This window comes from Oncorhynchus mykiss, chromosome 24, assembly GCF_057628025.1.
Source record: "Oncorhynchus mykiss isolate SJ-2025 chromosome 24, ASM5762802v1, whole genome shotgun sequence".
In the NCBI taxonomy this organism is placed as follows: Eukaryota; Metazoa; Chordata; class Actinopteri; order Salmoniformes; family Salmonidae; genus Oncorhynchus; species Oncorhynchus mykiss.
Genome location: NC_143045.1, coordinates 3520285 through 3542464, shown reverse-complemented (window position 1 = coordinate 3542464; position 22180 = coordinate 3520285). Strand labels below are relative to the sequence as shown.

The window sequence follows — 22180 nt, the reverse complement described above, 5'->3', positions numbered from 1 at the left end:
TGTTAGGCACATACACTGCCACCTACTGTACTGGTGTGTGAGGCCATTCACGGCCAACCTACATTAATTAAATTATTTGTTGTGGTAATACAAAATTGGGGGAAAGGAAAATTGCCCTACCAACTATTAGCCCTATCTAAAAAAAAAACACCAACTCATTTCACTATTTAACCATATCCAGTCTTACTCCAGACCAATAGTCTGAGAGGACATAACACTACCACTCAACAAACCCTGCAGCTGTTCTGCAGATGTAAATCCTTGTAATCCCAAGTACTTCTCTGCCACCACAACCTCTATTTTCTGTGACTTTCAATCCATTTCTGCAGTACAGTTTATAACCACCGCTATAAAATGCCAAAAAGCCCACCTTACTGAAGCACAAATTATTCCCATCACTCTCTCTTTTGGTCTCTGCCTACTCACAGCAATGCTCTCAGTATCCCTCAACCTGTACCCATCTTCCTCTACGACTCTATTCACTGTTTCGGCATACAACACTTTCTGTACTCCTCTAACCCTGGCAACTTCAATCTGTCTTTCTCTCACAGGACACCTCTGATCTCCAGCCCCATGGGCACCCAAAACTAACACACATAACTTTCTCCACCGATACCACACATTCCTTCGTCTCATGCTCTCCGGCACACTTCTCACACCTAGGCATCCCCCACTTACACACTGCTGCAACATGCCCATAAACTGTATCAGAATGTATCAAAAACTCAGCATGACAGACACTGTCTTCTCCACTTCCACATGCTCTCCACTGGATCTATATCTCATCAAATGGCGGGCGTCACAGACATAGGGAATCTTCAATTTCAATTGATCCTCCTCAACACCTAATGTAACCCTCATTATCACTCATTTCAACAGCACCCTATTCTGAAGAGCAAATCAAGTCACAATTTTTGTCCCTAATTGCGTTTTCCAGAGCGCCCACTCACTCCGGGCGGACGAAACACAATAAATCATCATGAGTCCACTCCAAGTTACCTTCACCAACCACTTCTCCACCCAACCTGACACCACATATGGATCAGCCAAAATGCAAGGATCCATTCTCTCTATAAATCTCACTCCATTGGACCAGAATCATCCTAATCATCCTCGGGACAAAGCCCGAACTCTGCGGTCCTCACCGCAGATACTTCATCCTCTCTCTCGCCAGTTTCCATCTCTGAACTACGGGAGCACATATCCCTCTTTTTGCACTTGATGCCAACCTCCCACACCACACCACTTCCCTCTACACTCAACTCCTTAAAGCAGTCATCACTGCTTTAAATTCTATCACAAGAATTTGTAGACAATTGGCCCTCTTTCTGGGACTCACCCACAAACAGGACCAAGCCTGGCCTGTTGAGGAGTGACGGACTCCATCCAAGCTGGAGGGGTGCTCACATCTTATCTATGAACATAGACAGGGCTCTAACTCCCCTAGCTCCACAATGAAATAGGGTGCAGACCAGGCAGCAGGCTGTTAGACAGCCTGCCAGCTTAGTGGAGTCTGCCACTAGCACAGTCAGTGTAGTCAGCTCAGCTATCCCCATTGAGACCATGTCTGTGCCTCGACCTAGGTTGGGCAAAACTAAACATGGCGGTGTTCGCCTTAGCAATCTCACTAGAATAAAGACCTCCTCCATTCCTGCCATTATTGAAAGAGATCGTGATACCTCACATCTCAAAATAGGGCTACTTAATGTTAGATCCCTCACTTCAAGGGCAGTTATAGTCAATGACCTAATCACTGATCATAATCTTGATGTGATTGGCCTGACTGAAACATGGCTTAAGCCTGATGAATTTACTGTGTTAAATGAGGCCTCACCTCCTGGTTACACTAGTGACCATATCCCCCGTGGACCCCGCAAAGGCGGAGGTGTTGCTAACATTTACGATAGCAAATTTCAATTTACAAAAAAAACCCAGACTTTTTCGTCTTTTGAGCTTCTAGTCATGAAATCTATGCAGCCTAGCCAATCACTTTTTATAGCTACTGTTTACAGGCCTCCTGGGCCATATACAGCGGTCCTCACTGAGTTCCCTGAATTCCCATCGGACCTTGTAGTCATAGCAGATAATATTCACATTTTTGGTGACTTTAATATTCACATGGAAAAGTTCACAGACCCACTCCAAAAGGCTTTCAGAGCCATCATCGACTCAGGGGGTTTTGTCCAACATGTCTCTGGACCTACTCACTGCCACAGTCATACTCTGCAACCTAGTTTTGTCCCATGGAATAAATGTTGTCGATCTTAATGTTTTTCCTCATAACCCTGGACTATCGTACCACCATTTTATTAAGTTTGCAATCGCAACAAATAATCTGCTCAGACTCCAACAGGGGAGCATCAAAAGTCGTGCTATAAATTCTCAGACAACCCAAAGATTCCTTGATGCCCTTCCAGACTCCATCTGCCTACCCAAGGAAGTCAGAGGACAAAATCAGTTAACCACCTAACTGAGGAACTCAATTGCGCAATACCCTAGATGCAGTTGCACCCCTAAAAACATTTGTCATAAGAAACTAGCTCCCTGGTATACAGAAAGTACCCGAGCTCTGAAGCAAGCTTCCAGAAAATTGGAACGGAAATGGCGCCACACCAAACTAGAAGTCTTCGGACTAGCTTGGAAAGACCGTACCTTGCAGTATCGAAGAGCCCTCACTGCTGCTCGATCATCCTATTTTTCCAACTTAATTGAGGAAAATAAGAACAATCCAAAATGTATTTTTGATACTGTCGCAAAGCTAACTAAAAAGCAGCATTCCCCAAGAGAGGATGGCTTTCACTTCAACAGTAATAAATTCATGAACTTCTTTGAGGAAAAGATCATGATCATTAGAAAGCAAATTACGGACTCCTTTTTAAATCTGCGTATTCCTCCAAAGCTCAGTTGTCCTGAGTCTGCACAACTCTGCCAGGACTTAGGATCAAGGGAGACACTCAAGTGTTTTAGTACTATATCTCTTGACACAATTATGAAAATAATCATGGCCTCTACTAAACCTTCAAGCTGCATACAGGACCCTATTCCTACTAAACTCCTGAAAGAGCTGCTTCCTGTGCTTGGCCCTCCTATGTTGAACATAATAAACGGCTCTCTATCCACCGGATGTGTACCAAACTCACTAAAAGTGGCAGTAATAAAGCCTCTCTTGAAAAAGCCAAACCTTGACCCAGAAAATATAAAAAACTATCGGCCTATATCAAATCTTCCATTCCTTTCTAAAATTTTAGAAAAAGCTGTTGCACAGCAACTCACTGCCTTCCTGAAGACAAACAATGTATACAAAATGCTTCAGTCTGGTTTTAGACCCCATCATAGCATTGATACTGCACTTGTGAAGGTGGTAAATTACCTTTTAATGGCGTCAGACCGAGGCTCTGCATCTGTCCTCGTGCTCCTAGACCTTAGTGCTGCTTTTGATACCATCGATCACCACATTCTTTTGGAGAGATTGGAAACCCAAATTGGTCTACACGGACAAGTTCTGGCCTGGTTTAGATCTTATCTGTCGGAAAGATATCAATTTGTCTCTGTGAATGGTTTGTCCTCTGACAAATCAACTGTAAATTTCGATGTTCCTCAAGGTTCCATTTTAGGACCACTGTTGTTTTCACTATATATTTGACCTCTTGGGGGATGTCATTCGAAAACATAATGTTAACTTTCACTGCTATGCGGATGACACACAGCTGTACATTTCAATGAATCATGGTGAAGCCCCAAAATTGCCCTTGCTAGAAGCCTGTGTTTCAGTCATAAGGAAGTGGATGACTACAAACTTTCTACTTTTAAACTCGGACAAAACAGAGATGCTTGTTCTAGGTCCAAAGAAACAAAGAGATCTTCTGTTGAATCTGACAATTAATCTTAATGGTTGTACAGTCGTCTCAAATAAAACTGTGAAGGACCTCTGCGTTATTCTGGACCCTGATCTCTCGTTTGACGAACATATCAAGACTGTTTCAAGGACAGCTTTTTTCCATCTACATAACATTGCAAAAATCTGAAACTTTCTGTCCAAAAATGATGCAGAAAAATGAATCCATGCTTTTGTTACTTCTAGGTTAGACTACTGCAATGTTCTACATTTTCCGGCTACCCGGATAAACCACAAAATAAACTTCAGTTAGTGCTAAATAGGGCTGCTAGAATCCTGACTAGAACCAAAAGAATTGATCATATTACTCCAATGCTAGCCTCCTTACACTGGCTTCCTGTTAAGGCACGGGCTGATTTCAAGGTTTTACTGCTAACCTACAAAGCATTACATGGGCTTGCTCCTACCTATCTTTCCGATTTGGTCCTGCCATACATAGGACTACCTGGCATGATGGCTCCTTGCTGTCCCCAGTCCACCTGACCGTGCTGCTGCTCCAGTTTCAACTGTTCTGCCTGTGGCTATGGAACCCTGACCTGTTCACCGGACGTGCTACCCGTCCCAGACCTGCTGTTTTCAACTCTCTAGAGACAGCAGGAGTGGTAGAGATACTCTCAATGATTGGCTATGAAAAGCCAACTGACATTTACTCCTGATGTGCTGACTTGTTGCACCCTCGACAACTACTGTGATTATTATTATTTGACCATGCTGGTCATTTATGAACATTTAAACATCTTGGCCATGTTCTGTTATAATCTCCACCCGGCACAGCCAGAAGAGGACTGGCCACCCCTCATAGCCTGGTTCCTCTCTAGGTTTCTTCCTAGGTTTTGGCCTTTCTAGGGAGTTTTTCCTAGCCACCGTGCTTCTACACCTGCATTGCTTGCTGTTTGGGGTTTTAGGCTGGGTTTCTGTACAGCACTTTGATATATCAGCTGGTGTAAGAAGGGCTATATAAATACATTTGATTTGATATTCACTGCACCTGCCATAACAGTTAATTCAACCTCACTCTCGTCACATTCATTTTCCTCCTTAAGCTCTTCCAAAAGTTCTATGAGATCCTCAATTCCATATTCACACAAAACATATTCCACTTTTCTCCTTTTTTTCTTTTCCACCATCTTCTCCTTCACCAGATCTCCCAGAAGGCTTGTGCAGTCCCCCATTCCATATTTGTTCATAACGTTCCACTTTTTTCCTTTTTCTCGTCTGCCATCTCAGCTCATCACTTTTACCGCATCTCAGCTCATCACCATCCTTCCCTGCCTCTTCGATAAAGGACTCATCTTTGTATCTGTGCCATTATAGCATCTGTGATAGCATGGAAACCTAGTCAGTTGCATTCAACCGAAATATGTCTTCCGCATTTAACCTAACCACTATGAATTGGAGAGGTGCGAGGGGCTGCCTTAATCGATATCCAGGGCAGTGCCATTGAGGCTATCTCCATTTTAAAGTAGTCAATTTTCTTCTTCTTTAGTGGCTGATTGCTCCCAATTTATAGGAATCACCATTCAGTTGACTACTTTTAAATAGTGGAAGCCCTCTATGGCAAAGTCCATGCTAAAGCAGGTAATATCCATGGTGAGTCCTCTATCTATCTCTATGGCTTGAACAAGTTCTGGTACAGAGAAAAAAAACTAGAAGTTGGCTAGATAGATACTCTGACATTTAGGAAAAGAGTATCAGGTTTGGCCCTTCATTTATAGCTCAATGACAAGGGTATAGTAGCTAGAAGACAGTGGTCAGCTGCGCACATGTTACTTATAAATTGTCAATGTACAAAAAATGCAATTGTTACTAAGTTTGCTCATTTTGCTAGTGAAATGTACTTTAAATCGATAAAACAATAATAAAAAATAAAAAAAATGGGCTGTTTTCAAACGGTTACTGTGTGACCAAGAACACATTTGCAAGTAGCTTTTTTAGATGTTCGTGAACGCAGCCAAAGCACACGGAAGTGAAATGACATTCCGTGGAGTGACGTCGGAAGGGCACTGGCAGTCAGCAGAATTGACCCTAGTTACAAATGCCCCTTTCATCCCTGATTACAAGGAATTAGCTATAGTCTCATGGGTTGAACGTCGGGAATAACTGACAAAGACAATACTCGCTGATCATCACGGTATCACTGAGATGTCGGGAGAGACGAGTTCACAGGTGAGAGCCGTGGCTAGTTAGCTAGCACTCTGCATAGCATAATGTTCATACCTCCGTGATAACGTTTGGCGGAGTGAGGCATGCGCCATTTTTACAGCCAACCCGGACCGCGCTGATTGGTTTACTGTCGCGCCCTCCTGCACCTCGGAGCTCTACCATTGGAGAATACATCTTATATATCAAATAATTGACATTACAAATAACGTCTGCCTCGACAGTCACCATTAGCAGCTACATCCATTGAACATGTAGATTAGAAACGGTTATGTTTTAGTTTTCCCTTTCTAATGACAGATTGGCCGTTCCCGTAGTAAAAACGATGTGTGTTAATTCATTAAATAACAGCATAATATGATGTTCCTGCCTGTCAGAGCTTCTATGGCTGCTGTACGATGCCTGCAACCAATGTTGCCTGTGTAGTAGCCCCGAGATTGCCGAGCAGCTCCCCTTGGACTGCCTCGCAGGAATATCAACCCACAGAGAGAAGAACGAGATTGAACTTCACTTCATTTTCTAGGGCAGTTGTCGACTGGTCGATCTCCAAGGCATTCATATTCGATCGCAGTTACGGATTTAGGTATAGGCGACATGGGCAGCCGCCCTGGGCGGCACGGGAAACCCGCACAAAAAAATCGGAATAGTGACAACACAAATTGGTTTTCTATCGCTTATTTGCACGTCACGTCAATGATATCTTGCCACCATGTGGGACTGTGGGTCAATTAACCTTGTCGGAGTGGGCGCCCTGATTCTAGTTTGTGAGCTAGGCAGGCGACTGCCTAGGAAGGTCTCTCTATGATAATTTATTTGTGTTGTTCCAAATGTCTGAATAAACGTTACATTTAGTGCAGAGTTGTGCTTTTTTTTGGCGGGGGGGGGGGCTAAAGGGGCTTTTTTCCCAGGGAGCCATACCATCTAGAACCGCCACTGCTCGATCGCCAAACATTTATGTAAACAAAAAAAAAACGATAGAGCCTTGTATTCTATTTTTCTTCTGTCTGGGCTGCTGGCGTTAGGTGTACACTATTCAGCTGCCCTGCGCGCCGGGTAGGCGAACTGTTGCCATTTTGAACCTTTTCTTATGACTGAAGGTACAAACGCTGCCTTCCCGGAGGGCCCAGAGAGCAAATCAAGTGCACTATGGGATTACTGCTGGCCAATCGGGTGGCTCAGATTACCGTGTCTGCATTAATGTAGCAGGCACAATAAATCTACAGCCAAATTGATACTGAGCTTTCAAAACGTTTAAAACCATGACTAGAGAGACTGTCAACGAATACAGCAAAGAGCTGCTGTTTTTATGATTGAGTACATTCTTACTCAGCACTGACAACACTTTGTATTCAAATACGTTTATAAGCAATTTCAACTCAGCGCTGCAACAAGAACTGCATCGGTAATGAATGAGTAAGAAAGTGTATCTATAGGCTTGCGTTGATATTATTAGCGACATGGGTCTTTTTTAATATCGAGGAATAAATTACTTTCTCTGTTCATAGAAGTAACAACATTAATTTGTGCATGAGGCAGAAATAATGTGGTGCGACTCGGGTTTCGCCAACAGCTGGTAGACGGTGTCCCTTGTTGGTCAGTGTCAGTGGAGGAAGGGGAGAGCATGGGGCTGTTGAGGCTCATCCTCAGTCTGCTGCTCTCTCCCTCCGTTGAGGCTAGAGGTCGACCGATTAGGATTTTTCAACACCGATACCTATTATTGGAGGACCAAAGAAAGCCGATACCTCTTAATGGTCGATTTTATATATATATATATATATATATATATATATATATATATATATATATATATATATATATATATATATATATATATATATATATATATATATATTTGTAATAATGACAGTTACAACAATACTGAATGAACAATGAACACTTTTGTTTAACTTAATATAATACATAAATGAAATCAATTTAGTCTCAAATAAATATTGGAACATGTTCAATTTGGTAAAATAATGCAAATACACCGTTTTTGAGAAGAAAGTAAAAGTGCCGTATGTGCCATGTAAAAAGATAACGTTTAAGTTCCTTGCTCAGAACATGAGAACATATAAAACATGAATATACCCAGTTAATAAGTTTTAGGTTGTAGTTATTATAGGACTTCTGACTATTTCTTTCTGTACCATTTGTATTTCATATAGATTTGACAATTGGATGTTCTTATAGGCACTTTAGTATTGCCAGCCTAATCTCGGGAGTTCATAGGCTTGAAGTCATAAACGGCGCTGTGCCTCAAGCATTGCAGCTCCTTGCTCAGAACATGAGAACATATAAAACATGAATATACCCAGTTAATAAGTTTTAGGTTGTAGTTATTATAGGACTTCTGACTATTTCTTTCTGTACCATTTGTATTTCATATAGATTTGACAATTGGATGTTCTTATAGGCACTTTAGTATTGCCAGCCTAATCTCGGGAGTTCATAGGCTTGAAGTCATAAACGGCGCTGTGCCTCAAGCATTGCTAAGAGCTGCTGGCAAACGCAGTAAAGTGCTGTTTGAATGAATGCTTACGAGCCTGCTGCTGCCTACCACCGCTCAGTCAGACTGCACTATCAAATATCAAATCATAGATTTAATTATAATAAACACACAGAAATATGAGCCTTTGGTCATTAATATGGTCAAATCCGGGAAACTATAATTTTAGAAAACAAAACGTTTATTCTTTCAGTGAATTACGGAACCGTTTCGTATTTTATCCAACGGGTGGCAACCCTAAGTCTAAATATTGCTGTTACATTGCACAACCTTCAAGGTTATGTCATAATTATGTAAAATTCTGGCAAATTAATTACGGTCTTTGTTAGGAAGAAATGGTCTTCACACAGTTCGCAACGAGCCAGACGGCCCAAACTGCTGCATTTACCCTGACTCTGCTTGCACTGAACACAAGAGAAGTGACACAATTTCCCCAGTTAATATCGCCGGCTAAAATGCATTTCTTTTAACTAAATATGCAGGTTTAAAAAAATATACTTCTGTGAATTGATTTTAAGAAAGGCATTAATGTTTATGGTTAGGTACATTTGTGCAACGATTGTGCTTTTTTTCGCGAATGTGCTTTTGTTAAATCATCACCCGTTTGGCGAAGTTGAAGTAGGCTGTGATTAGATGATAAATTAACAGGCACCACTTTGATTATATGCAACACAGGACAAGCTAGTTCACTTAGTAATATCATCAATCATGTGTAGTTAATTAGTGATTTTGTGAAGATTGATTGTTTTTTATAAGTTAAGTTTAATGCTACTGTAGCTAGCAACTTACCATGACTCCTTGCAGCCACAAGGTCCTTTTGATGCTGCTCTCGCGTAACAGGTGGTCAGCTTCCCACGCAGTCTCCTCGTGGATTGCAATGTAATTGGCCATAATCGGCATCCAAAAAGGCAGATTACCGATTGTTATGAAAACTTGAAATCGGCCCTAATTAATCGGTCGACCTCTAGTTGAGACTGGCCATCAGATGCTCGCTCAGTTGTGCCTCACAAGTAATACAACAATGGATCTATTGCCGGTGTGATCATATAGCCTACCTTAAATTTTGAAAGATAATTTTAAGAAATGGCCTGAACAACAATACATTGGCAGGGCAATTTATGCACAGCCAATATGCAGTGAAAATGTATTGGGCCATATAGCTTACTGCACAAACCTCATTGCTACATAACTATTTTTAATTGGTTAATGTTGCACAGGTGTACATTTTTTTACTCAAAAAGTGATCTTGACTCAGAAAAGGTTGTTGACCACTGTTCTAGAGTTTTCCTGTTAAGACTATCAACGTTTCCCTTCACTGTGGCAATTGGGATCGAATCAACGCTATATTATCCACTTTCAATGCAACATACCGAAACAAAACTAACTATGCAAGATTTTGTTGTAGGCAAAACACATAGGATTCCATTAAATTGACACACACTACTCAGCCCGAACTTTACACAGACCTGTGCGGCATAAACAATTAGAGCTGCATATGCAAATAGACCATTGCCATATATGGATCTGTGCCATTTACTTTGAACTGGACTGTGTTTACAGTATGAGCGGTTCTGAGTAGATGCCTTGTTTTGAGATCAAAGCGAGAGCTGCGTCTAGCCACATCTGCACATTTTGTTCATATCCTTTGCTAGTTAGTGAGTTATTAGCCCAGTTATAGATCATTTGTAGTCAGCAATAGGGGAGTGATTGCTTCTTACAAAAGCATAAAACATTCACAGACATCTTTGAAAAGCGAGTCGGGTAAAGAGCTTCCCTGATTCCCTGTAATAATGGTATGGGAATAATAATGCATTTTATTTTGTAAAGTGGTTTCTTGCATCAAACAACACAACATTTTCAGTCACCTCCTTGTCTGAAGGGCAAGTGGATAAACAGGTTAATGTCAAGCCCTGCATGTTTTGTTTTAAGTGTCATGGAATGTAGGCCTACATTGAACATCACACATTGCTACTGTAGGCTGAATGATATAACAGCTATTCCCATGTTAAAATGTTATGGGATGCATTTTCTCCATTGTTTTTGATAGTAGGCCTCTATGATCAAATAGCCACAGTAGCCCACATGGCCGCTGTTAAAACTGTAACTTAAGGCAGGTACAGCCTCAGTGTTCATAGTAAACGCGTGCTGGAAGTTGCACAGAATTTTTACAACATTCAAGTTTGTGCTCAGCAGACCTGAAATTTGCTCAGTGTCGATTGTTTTTGTTGTTGATGAGGGAACATTGCCTACAACATCCAGTGCGTCAACTCTTGTCTTGTCCTTTAAAACCTAAAGGTTGTCAGCTTTGAATGGGATCAGATTTAAACGGAAAAATCTATCCTTTTTATATCGGTGCTTTCCACATACATACATGTCTATTTCATGACCATTTGGAAAATGCCAATAGGCAAATTATCTTACAAAAGACCATCGCTACCCCTCACTGCTCATAATAACTGCCACAATGAATCGGCACACTTGACTTATCAGCTAGGACCAGGGAAATGAGGGTGTAGGAAGTTGAGGCATGGTTCAGTATCTCTAGGGCTAGGCTGTATAACTTGCCACTGCTCCCCACATAGACACAGCAGGCTTTCACAGCTCTACAGACGACACAACGTGCTGCTCTGCGTGTAGAAGCTAAGGTTTCCTGAGAACTATGGAGGGACCTTATAAGTACGTCAGGGTATGAGGAAAGCAATTCAAGCAGAGTTTGTTTATATAATGATATGGAGCAGTTATATGTGGCTTACAGTGAAAGGAGTTTGGACAATACAAAGGGAATCATTGCAATGAACTGCAACTACATGAGGAAATGTAAAAACTCTGTTATTGGAAAAATGGCTGTTGCAATGTATTGCTTGTGTTTTTCCAACAGAATGCTAATGGGAAAGTTAGCCGGCTCATAAGAATTGGAACCCGAAAGAGCCAGGTAAGATACCTTTGGTGGTTGAGTGGAACTAAATCGCATGTGATTTTAGGTTTAAGGTAATGTCATTTTTCACTTGAACAATTTTTCCCGGTGTCAGTGAAACTACTGTGGAGTTTGAATAGGTTAGCGCAGAGCGTGGCAACTCTTTATCAGATAAGCTTCCCTTCTCTGTTCCCTCAGATACAGCAATCAGGGAGGTCTGCTCCTCCTGCAACAGAGATAGTCCATTCACTGCTCCAATAATGTCTAGCCTTTTACTACAGCTTGTTATGTTCACGTCCCAGTGATTTGATAACGCACGGCTGAACATTTGCTTCTTGAATAGCCTATGATATTCAGTATTATCCAGGGAGTGAACTAGCTAGAAATCAACCATCCAAAATGCGCACACACACAAGTTGTCATCCAAATTGCATTCATTTCTGTTAATTTATTGACCTCAGCTGGCTCGTATTCAGACGGACAGTGTTGCAGAGAAGCTGAAGAGACTGTACCCCGATGTCCACTTAGAAATAGGTGAGTCCAGGTGACCGGCAATACACTCGTAGAAAAAAAGGTGCTATCTAGAACCTATAAGGGTTCTCTTCCTTTGACTATGGAAATGCATCACAATAAGATATGTACAATACAGTAATTCAACGACTATATCACTTTGTATATGTCCTTGTCTTTCTGTGTCAGTTGGCATGACAACTACAGGGGACAAAATCCTTGACACAGCGTTATCAAAGGTAAATCTGTTTATAAACTAAAGCATTTCTCATCAGAACTAAATTATTGTCCAAATTGTTCATTTTACTTGACTCAGTAGTGTGCGAAAAACACTTTTAAGTTCTGAGCTAAAAAATGTGATGAGGTTAACAGTTAGTAACCTATATGCTTTCTAAATGCAGATTGGAGAGAAGAGCCTTTTCACCAAAGAACTGGAGACTGCTCTGGAGAGAAACGAGTAAGTCTCATTTTGTCTTCTGGATCCACACAACCAACTCCTTATTTTCAAAGTTAAAGAAAAACTAAAGAAAAAGTTGTTGATGTATTGATTGCGTATGTCTTCACCTTTGATAGTCATCACAGCTGTAAATCATTTTTAATAAGGTTCTACCAACTTTGCACAACTCTTAAGGCAACATTTATTCATAGTTTTTTGTCAAAATGGCTCAAGCTCAGTAAGTTTGGGTGGGGGTTATTGATGGACAGCAATATTCAAACCTTGTCTCTGATTTGCAAGCAAATTCAAGTCAGGACTGAGGCTCGACCACTCATGAACAATCGGCACCTCTTGAAAAGCCATTCACTAGGCACTATACATTCAAACTGTATGCTACATTACTATTAGTCTTAATGTGAAAAGCCACTACTGTGGAGGTACTTTCTTTATTACAATGTAATGGCATGCATTTTGAGTAGCTTCAAAATGTCATTAATGGCTTCAAGACTTTGATTTGTGCAGGTGTTTAATGTCCCCCCCCCCCCTCAGTCTTTGCTCTGAAGTGTTGCAAAATAAATGACTCTGTTGTGCTGTGTCTCCTATAGAGTAGACTTGGTGGTCCACTCTTTGAAAGACTTGCCCACGACTCTACCTCCTGGCTTTACCATAGGAGCTGTGCTAAAGTAAGTCGGCACAATAGTGCCTCTGTGAGGATCCACAGGGAAATCAAACACACTGTCCTTATTCATCTGGGCTATGTGTATATACATTTATTTTGAATACTCCAAGCGCGCCAGTGTATAACCTTTTTGAATATCTACTATTGAAGTCGGATTCTCTTCACCACGACCGTGGAATGAAGTAGCCTCCAATATTTTCATGGTAAATCGTTTTTTTCTCTCTTTCCTGTTAATTTAAGGCGAGAGAACCCCCATGACGCAGTGGTCTTGCATCCCAAAAACATGGGAAAATCCCTTGACACCCTGCCCGACAAGAGGTACAAAACAGTTGAATTTTACTCATGACATTGTTTGATGATTCTTTTCCAATCTGTTTTAAAGGAGTGGCTTGACATTGATCTTGATGTTTTTTTTTTGTTCATAGTGTGATAGGCACAAGTTCCCTGCGACGGGCTGCTCAGCTAAAGAAAAGATTCCCCCACCTGGAGTTTAAAGATATTGTATCCTTTCTCTCAGTGCTACGTTCTCTCACTGCCACTCTCACAGTATAGCGAAGGATTTAAAACAGGATCTTCATTTCAAATCTGATGCACATCATATCAGTAATGAGCACCATCTGTAGAGGGTTGTGAGTTTGTTTCCTTAGTGCGTTTTTTCCAGCGAGGAAACCTCAACACGAGGTTGAAGAAGCTGGATGAAAAGGACGACTTCTCGGCCATTATACTGGCTGCAGCTGGACTCCGTCGCATGGGCTGGGATAGCCGAGTCAGCCAGGTACAGTTGAAGTCAAAAGTTTACATACACCATAGCCAAATACATTTAAACTCAGTTTTTCACAATTCCTGACATTTAATCCTGGTAAAAATTCCCTGTCTTAGGTCAGTTAGGATCACCACTTTATTTTAAGAATGTGAAATGTCAGAATAATAGTAGAGAGTGATTTATTTGAGCTTTTATTTCTTTCATCACATTCCCAGTGGGTCAGAAGTTTACATACACTCAATTAGTATTTTGTAGCATTGCCTTTAAATTGTTTAACTTGGGTCAAACGTTTCGGGTAGCCTTCCACAAGCTTCCAACAATAAGTTGGGTGAATTTTGGCCCATTCTTCCTGACAGAGCTGGTGTAACTGAGTCAGGTTTATAGGCCTCCTTGATCGCACATGCTTTTTCAATTCTGCCCACAAATGTTCTATAGGATTGAGGTCAGGGCTTTGTGATGGCCACCTCAATACAATGACTTTGTTGTCCTTAAGCCATTTTGCCACAACTTTGGAAGTATGCTTGGGGTCATTGTCCATTTGGAAGACCCATTTGCGACCAAGCTTTAACTTCCTGACTGTTGTCTTGAGATTTTGCCTCAATATATCCACATAATTTTACTTCCTCATGATGCCATCTATTTTGTGAAGTGCACCAGTCTCCCCTGCAGCAAAGCACCCCCACAACATGATGCTGCCACCCCTGTGCTTCACGGTTGGGATGGTGTTCTTTGGCTTGCAAGCCTCCCCCTTTTTCCTCCAAACATAACAATGGTCATTATGGCCAAACAGTTCTATTTTTGTTTCATCAGACCAAAGGACATTTTTCCAAAAAGTACGATCTTTGTCCCCATATGCAGTTGCAAACCGTAGTCTGGCTTTTTTTATGCCGGTTTTGGAGCAGTGGCTTCTTCCTTGCTGAGCGGCCTTTCAGGTTATGTCGATATAGGACTCGTTTTACTGTGGATATAGATACTTTTGTACCTGTTTCCTCCAGCATCTTCACAAGGTCCTTTGCTGTTGTACTGGGATTGATTTGCACTTTTCGCACAAAGTACGTTCATCTCTAGGAGACAGAACGCGCCTCCTTCCTGAGCGTTATGATGGCTGTGTGGTCCCATGGTGTTTATACTTGCGTAATATTGTTTGTACAGATGAACGTGGTACCTTCAGGCATTTGGAAATTGCTCCCAAGGATGATCCAGACTTGTGGAGGTCTACACCTCCAATTGACTCAAATGATGTCAATTAGCCTATCAGAAGCTTCTAAAGCCATGACATCATTTTTTTGAATTTTCCAAGCTGTTTAAAGGCACAGTCAACTTAGTGTAAACTTCTGATCCACTGGAATTGTGATACAGTGCATTATAAGTGATGAAATCTGTCTGTAAACAATTGTTGGAAAAATTACTTGTCATGCACAAAGTAGATGTCTTAACCGACTTGCCAAAACTATAGTTTGTAAACAATACATTTTTGGAGTGGTTGAAAAATGAGTTTTAATGACTCCAACCTAAGTGTATGTAAACTTCCAACTTCAACTGTAGCTACCTCCAACACTCCACATCACAACACCTTGTCCATAACATAGAGATAAATCAAGAGTCATCTTAATTAATCAAGATTCATTGTATGTGTTTTTTAGACTATGTAAGCCTATATATAGCCTATAACTAGGGCCCTGAGTTTTTCCAAGTGGTCACATGGTCATGGAAAACCTCCTGGCCCTACATAATGTATCCGCCTACCTAAAATATTGGGCAGTTACCTTTCATTTGTGTCTTTGCATTTGCAGATCCTGGGCCCTGAGGACTGCATGTACGCTGTTGGACAGGTAGGTAGATTTATTTTATGAAGGAGAAATGGGCAACTTTAACTCTTTAACTCTCATACCTGCGCCTAACTGTTGTTAAAACTGAATATTTTACCCTGAAAGGCTCTGTGTATGTGAGGATTAGAATTTTCAGTGTGGTCTTAACAGACTGAGGGTCCATTGCGTGGCTGTGTTCCAGGGGGCTCTTGCCATCGAGGTGCGGGCCAGAGACGAGGACATCCTGGAGATGGTGTCTGTTCTGCACGACCCCGACACGGTCCTGCGCTGTATAGCAGAGCGAGCCTTCCTCAGACGACTGGCAAGTCTCACTCTGTCTCGTAGATGTTATAGTGTTTTGTCCAGTGTATCTGTGAATTGTTGGCTGCTAGTGCATTGTCAATGCTACTTAATATAAATACTCATAACGGACCAGTTTCCCCAGACACAGATGAAGCATGCTCAATGGAGAATCACAATTGAAAGTTTTTTTTTTGTTGTCTAGGACGAGGCTTAATCTATGTCTGGGAAACCGGCCATTTAAGTTGCAATTGCAAGTGAAAGAAGAAGAAAAAAAAAGAAAAAAAGAAGTAATGTTAGGCTTTATAACTATGTCACATAAACAGTACTTAAAGGGGCAATCCGGAGTTGAAACAATCACAAAGCGTTTACCCCACCTCTATTTTGGTAAAAAGCTGAGGGATGGGCCTGGAGAAATGTAACTACTCACAAACTTGTAGACACAGCTATGAATGCAAGGACTGACCATCCACAATATAAAAGTTATAGTTTTAAGCGTGTTTGGAGGCAATACAGTGTTTTTTTTCAGTATATCACTGGGGACGAGCACCTTGCCATTCAGGACTTCTATACCAGGCGGTGTCATAGGAAGGCCCTAAAAATTCATGCATCCAGCCACCCAAGTCATAAACTGTTCATTTTGCTACCGCTCGACAAACGGTACCAATGCACTGTCTGGAACCATCAGGACCCTGAACAGCTTCTACCCCCAAGCCATAAGATTGCTAAATACACTGAACAGAAATATAACCACTATGTAAAGTGTTGGTCCCATGTTTCATGAGCTGAAATAAACGCAGACATTTTCCATACGCACAAAAAAGCTTATTTCTCTCCATTTTTTCACAAATTTGTTTACATCCCTGTTAGTGAGCATTTCTCCTTTGCCAAGATAATTCATCCACCTGACAGGTGTGACATATCAGGAAGCTTATTAAACAGCATGATCATTACACAGGTGCACCTTGTGCTGCGGACAATAAAAAACCACTTTAAAATTTGCAGTTTTGACCTCGACAACGTGACACTTCCGTCTTCTTCACCTGCGGGATCGTCTGAGGATGATGGGAGGGTATTTCTATCTGTAATAAAGCCCTTTTGTGGGGGGAAAACTCATTCTGATTGGCTGGGCTTGACTCCTCAGTGGGTGGGCCTGGCTGCCAAGTGGGTGGGCCTATGCCCTGCAAGGTCCACCCAGGGCTGCACCCCCTTGCCCAGTCATGTAAAATACATGCATAATGGATTTATTTCAATTGACTGATATCCTTATATAAACTGTAACTCAGTAAAATCTTTGAAAATGTTGCACGTTACGTTTATATTTTTGTTCAGTATAGTTAGTCTGCAGCTTCTGCTGCTGTTTATTGTCTGTCGTGCTGACTAATCACTTTATTCCTAGTTTACAGTATGCACATATCTACCTCAATTACTTTGTACCCCTGCACATCGACTCGGTACTTGTACCCCGTGTATATAGCCAAGTTATCGTTACTCATTGTGTATTTATTATTACTTTTATTATGACGTGTAGTTTTTTTCTTTTTCTTTTCTTTTTCTCTGCATTGCTGGGAAGGGCCCGTAGTTAAGCATGTCACTGCTAGTCTTCACCTGTTGTTTACGAAGCATGTGACAAATACGATTTGATTTGATTCATTTAGAAAATGGATGCAGCAACCTCAGATTACCCCCTTTTAACCAAATGTCTGTTTGCTTGCACGTCTCATTATATTTGACACTCCAGTGTAATCACTTTTGCTTCTTGTAGGAGGGGGGTTGCAGTGTACCGGTTGCTGTCCACACTGAAGTCAAGGACTCTCAGGTAAGGGCTTATGACATTTGCTAAAGTGTGAGTGTGTGTCGTTGCATATCCGTGGTTACGTGCGTGCGTGCCTTTGTAACTGTTGTGTTCTGTTTACCAAAGCTCTACCTGACGGGAGCAGTGTACAGCCTGGATGGTTCAGACAGCCTCAAGGAGACCATGCAGACCAGCATTGCTTCAGACAATAAGGTCAGACTAATGATTTCTCACCCCCCCCCCCCCCCCCCCCCCAGTCAACTCTTCCAATTAAACATATCAGCTCATCAAGGGGCTCCCTTCTCAGGGCGTATTTATTTGGTTTATTTAAGCCGTCTTTCCTCTGTGGTAGGTGGAAGAGCGAGTGGATGAGCGGGTCCAGCGTGTTGGCGTAACAGCGAACAACATGCCAGGCCCGGCCCAGGATGCATCTGAGAAGCTAGGTCTAGACTTGGCCAATCTACTGCTGAGTAAAGGGGCGAAGGAGATCCTTACCGTGGCCAGGCAACTTAACGATGCGCGATAAACTCACTTTGTGCCCCCAGCTGGGTCTGGAGGTGTAACCTGCACTCACCGGTACTCATGATATAGAATAGCACTGTCAGCACTACCAGACACGGGTTTGAATAGTATTCGTTTTCGTTCAGTTTGATTGAGCCTGTTTGACGTGCCAGAACATTAACGCACCGGTAACTGCCAAAATAATGGAAACGCTTGAGTAAATGAAGAATGCAAAGCATATTAAACTGGTGCTTCCACAGTGGTTTGGTTCCTGAGTTAATTAAGCAATTAGGATCCCATCATGCTTAGGGTCATGTATAAAAATGCTGGACAGGCCATAGGATCACAATTCCCTCATTCACAGGGCATGAATGTTCACTCAATGGTTTGATGAGCCTGAAAACAATGTAAGCCATATGACGTGGCTGTTTCAGTCACCAGATCTCAACCCAATTGAACACTTATGGGAGATTCTGAAGCGGCGCCTGAGACAGCATTTTCCATCAGCAAAACACCAAATTATGGAATTACTCGTGGAATAAGGGTGTTGCATCCTGCTAATAGAGGCACGTTGAAGCTGTCATGGCTTGTGGCCCAACACCGTATTAGGGCACTTTATGTTTGTGTTCCCTTTATTTTGGCAGTTACCTGTGCACACATTGAGGGACTCCATTTCTCAGTGGGGATCATGCTACCTCTTTCATCAACAGAGCTCTGATAATCTTGTTTGATGAATGACGCGTGTGACACATTAGCGATGTCTGTTAAACAGACCCGGAACATGCAGGCAGGCTACAGTGACAAACTCTAGCTTATGAGGACTATCAGACCGAGTTCCAAGGCCACCTGTCTAAAACACCAGAGCGTCTATTATTATTACTACTCGGCGTATATCTATTTTTCTATTTCCCATAATCGATGTCAAGACGATAAGGAAAAAACTGCGTATAAAATGCAGATGATGAACGGAACACTGGATGCAGTACAAAAACTAAACTCACTGTCGGATACCTGTGCCATTTTCCTCTCACTGTGTTCACAAGTTCAATGTGTTTTGATCCTGAGAGGATTTTTATTGCTTGCTTGCTTTTGCTATACCAATTTTAATATGAATATGAAGCAGTGTAAAATAACACCCAACAAATGCCATCTGCCTACTTCAAAACGGCCTCCATTCATAAAGCGTCTCAGAGTAGGAGAGCTGACCAGGTACTCCCCGGCCATGTGATCTTATTCAATATGGCAAAACTGATCCTAGATCAGCACTCCTATCCTGAGAAGCTTTCTGAATACTGGCACAGGTTTGGTATGATCCAGCCTACTACTCAACAACGTCAGAATTCAACAAGTATTCCATAACCATACCACTAGATATGGCTCCAATGGTAACTATATGTGTGTATTATGAAAGAAATAGAGGAAATAATTGAATGTAATGTCATAAGCTACCTTTTTAGATCATTTGTGGGTTTTGTTGACAAACCTTATGCTGTCGGATACCATCGTTTTGTGCCTTACTTTAGTTGTCTATGGGGCTGCTGTGTGTACAGCTTTGCTTCCAACCTAATACAACCTTATTACCTTGAACTACACGTATGCCTTTTCCGTTTTACCCCTAGAGCCTGCACAGGTTTTCCTGAGTGTCGCCCCATTGTGACCTCTCCAACTTATATTTAGCAGAATGCATTATGTAACATATGTTGCATTACGTGGTGTTTTGTTGTTTGACTATCAATAGTTTGAGGGTGGTTGTGCCATATTTCTGTTTGGCAGCTTTCTGCTTTTCCGGTGCAGTGCTCAAGACATTTTTTAAGAAGATGCTGGTCAAATGATACTTGCTATACCATCTATCTATTTATTGTTGTAGCAATCATCATGACATGACAGAATGTGGAAATGTAATGCAATCTGGAAGCGGCACACTTTGCTTTGTCACTTTCATGAGTTCCGTGTCATAAAAAGGAGCCAGCCTCAAATAAAAGCCACAAGTTGCTCTCTAGTTTTTATTACTCTCTAGTATTTTTTAAAATTTGATTCGTAGGTTATTATTCAACCAATGTTTGGTAGAGCACCCGTGTTTTCATTTTCTTCGTTCTTCTCGGTCTTAAAGGGGCAAATCTGCGGGTGCTTCATCCATTTTGGGACTTCTGAATTAAGGAAATGTTCCCATTTGATTCTTGAAGAATATAACTTAGAAATGCCTTGTGAGCTTAGTTCAACTGTCGTGCCTCATCAGAACCCAAATTATAAGCTTCTTTCACTCCTATGTTTGTAAACAAATTAAATATAAACAAACATGCCTCAATATGGTTAAAACTATAATTGTAATATCATGGTTGGTCAGTCCTTGCATCCATAGCTCTGTCTATGAGTTTGAGAGATTTTTACTGAAACGGGTGGGGAGAACACAGTTATTGTTTCAACAGCTTTAAAGGGAAAGTTCAGCTTACAAATTAATGTTAGATGGTTGGTTCCTCACCCTGAAAGCGATCTGGCATAGGAGAAACTAATCCATGTTTCAGTTTTCTTTAAATAGCCACTACAAATTTCAGCTAACTTTGGCCTCCGTAGTGGAAATTCCACGGAAGTCGTTCTACCACAGCAGGTTCATCCCATCTGTCCATCAGACAATAGAAATGCTTGTTCATATTGGCAGTTTGAAGTGACTCAAATCGTATATAGCTCAGGAACTCAGACTGGTTCAAAGGTTCACCTTCCAACATGGCTTACATCTGCTATGACAGGCTCATTGTCCAGCCTCCCTTCCAGGCTCCTATTTTTCCCAGTCTGTTTGTTTCTAGTCCTCCTTGTTTCAACCCTTGCCTGTCCTAACTCCGAACCCGCCTGCCTGACCACTCTGCCTGTTCTGACTACCAGCCTGCCTATCCCCTTTTACTGTTTTGGACTCGGATCTGGTTTCTGACCCCTGCCTGGCCTGACCTCGAGACTGCCTATCATCTGGTACTGTTTGGACTCTGACCTGGTTTATTAACTCTCGCCTGTCCCCGACCTGCCTTTGCCTACTCCCTTTGTTATAAAAAATATCGGAGCTCTACCATCTGCCTCCTGTGTCTGCATTTGGGTCTCGCTTTGTGCCCTTATAGCTTTCCCCCATCCTGATGAGCACTTCCACAGTTTACCCTCCTGCTGAACTTTTCTTCCTGCGGACTGAATCCCTGTATGGCTGTTTAATTGGGCATGCATCTAAACAACCATAGTCAATGTCAGTTCTCCCTGGACATAATTCTCAGTCATCTGAACCAGGAGTGGCCAACCAGGTGTGTGTGTGTGTGAATGTGGACATCTTCTTACAATAAACTCCCCTTAACCTGGACATCCACCTTATCTTTGTTCTGACCGGACATTCTGTAGCCGTTGCTACCGGCCTTAAGCCAGCACTTAAGGTTAATTTGTTATATTCATGGTCCGTCGATTCTCTACAACCCTACCCCTATTCTTCAATATACAGTGCCTTGCGAAAGTATTCGGCCCCCTTGAACTTTGCGACCTTTTGCCACATTTCAGGCTTCAAACATAAAGATATAAAACTGTATTTTTTTGTGAAGAATCAACAACAAGTGGGACACAATCATGAAGTGGAACGACATTTATTGGATATTTCAAACTTTTTTAACAAATCAAAAACTGAAAAATTGGGCGTGCAAAATTATTCAGCCCCCTTAAGTTAATACTAGGGGGGGGGGGGGGGGGAAATGTTGTAATTTCCTGGGTTTTGTCATTACATTTTTTCGGGAATGTGTGGACCCGGGAGTAGTCCCGGGACAGTCCCAGGATCCTGGTGTTAATCCCTAGCACATACCACTATTGCTGTAAATCTGTTTCCCACGTAAATATAAATCAGTGAACACACAAATTGTACTCCATAGATATAGGTGCTTTACTAACCTAT

At 41.7% G+C, this 22180-nt stretch overlaps 1 protein-coding gene across 3 annotated transcripts; it reads left to right on the top strand.

Annotated features, from left to right (window-relative positions):
• The first annotated feature begins 5828 nt into the window (after positions 1 to 5828).
• hmbsb (hydroxymethylbilane synthase, b) lies at positions 5829 to 20269 on the top strand. Of its 3 annotated transcripts, none has more exons than XM_021581931.3 (14): positions 5829 to 6061; positions 11443 to 11496; positions 11940 to 12012; positions 12178 to 12227; positions 12390 to 12445; positions 13030 to 13107; positions 13344 to 13421; positions 13529 to 13604; positions 13765 to 13878; positions 15660 to 15698; positions 15877 to 15996; positions 17740 to 17793; positions 17896 to 17982; positions 18122 to 20269. In XM_021581931.3, exons 1-14 carry the CDS (start codon positions 6038 to 6040, stop codon positions 18293 to 18295), a joined length of 1077 nt encoding a protein of 358 aa, XP_021437606.2. In that variant the 5' UTR covers positions 5829 to 6037; the 3' UTR covers positions 18296 to 20269. The 3 variants fall into 3 exon arrangements, with proteins under 3 accessions (XP_021437606.2, XP_021437607.2, XP_021437605.2); XM_021581932.3 differs by lacking the exon at positions 5829 to 6061 and adding an exon at positions 11014 to 11240; XM_021581930.3 differs by lacking the exon at positions 5829 to 6061 and adding an exon at positions 11014 to 11250.
• The last annotated feature ends 1911 nt before the right edge of the window (positions 20270 to 22180 follow it).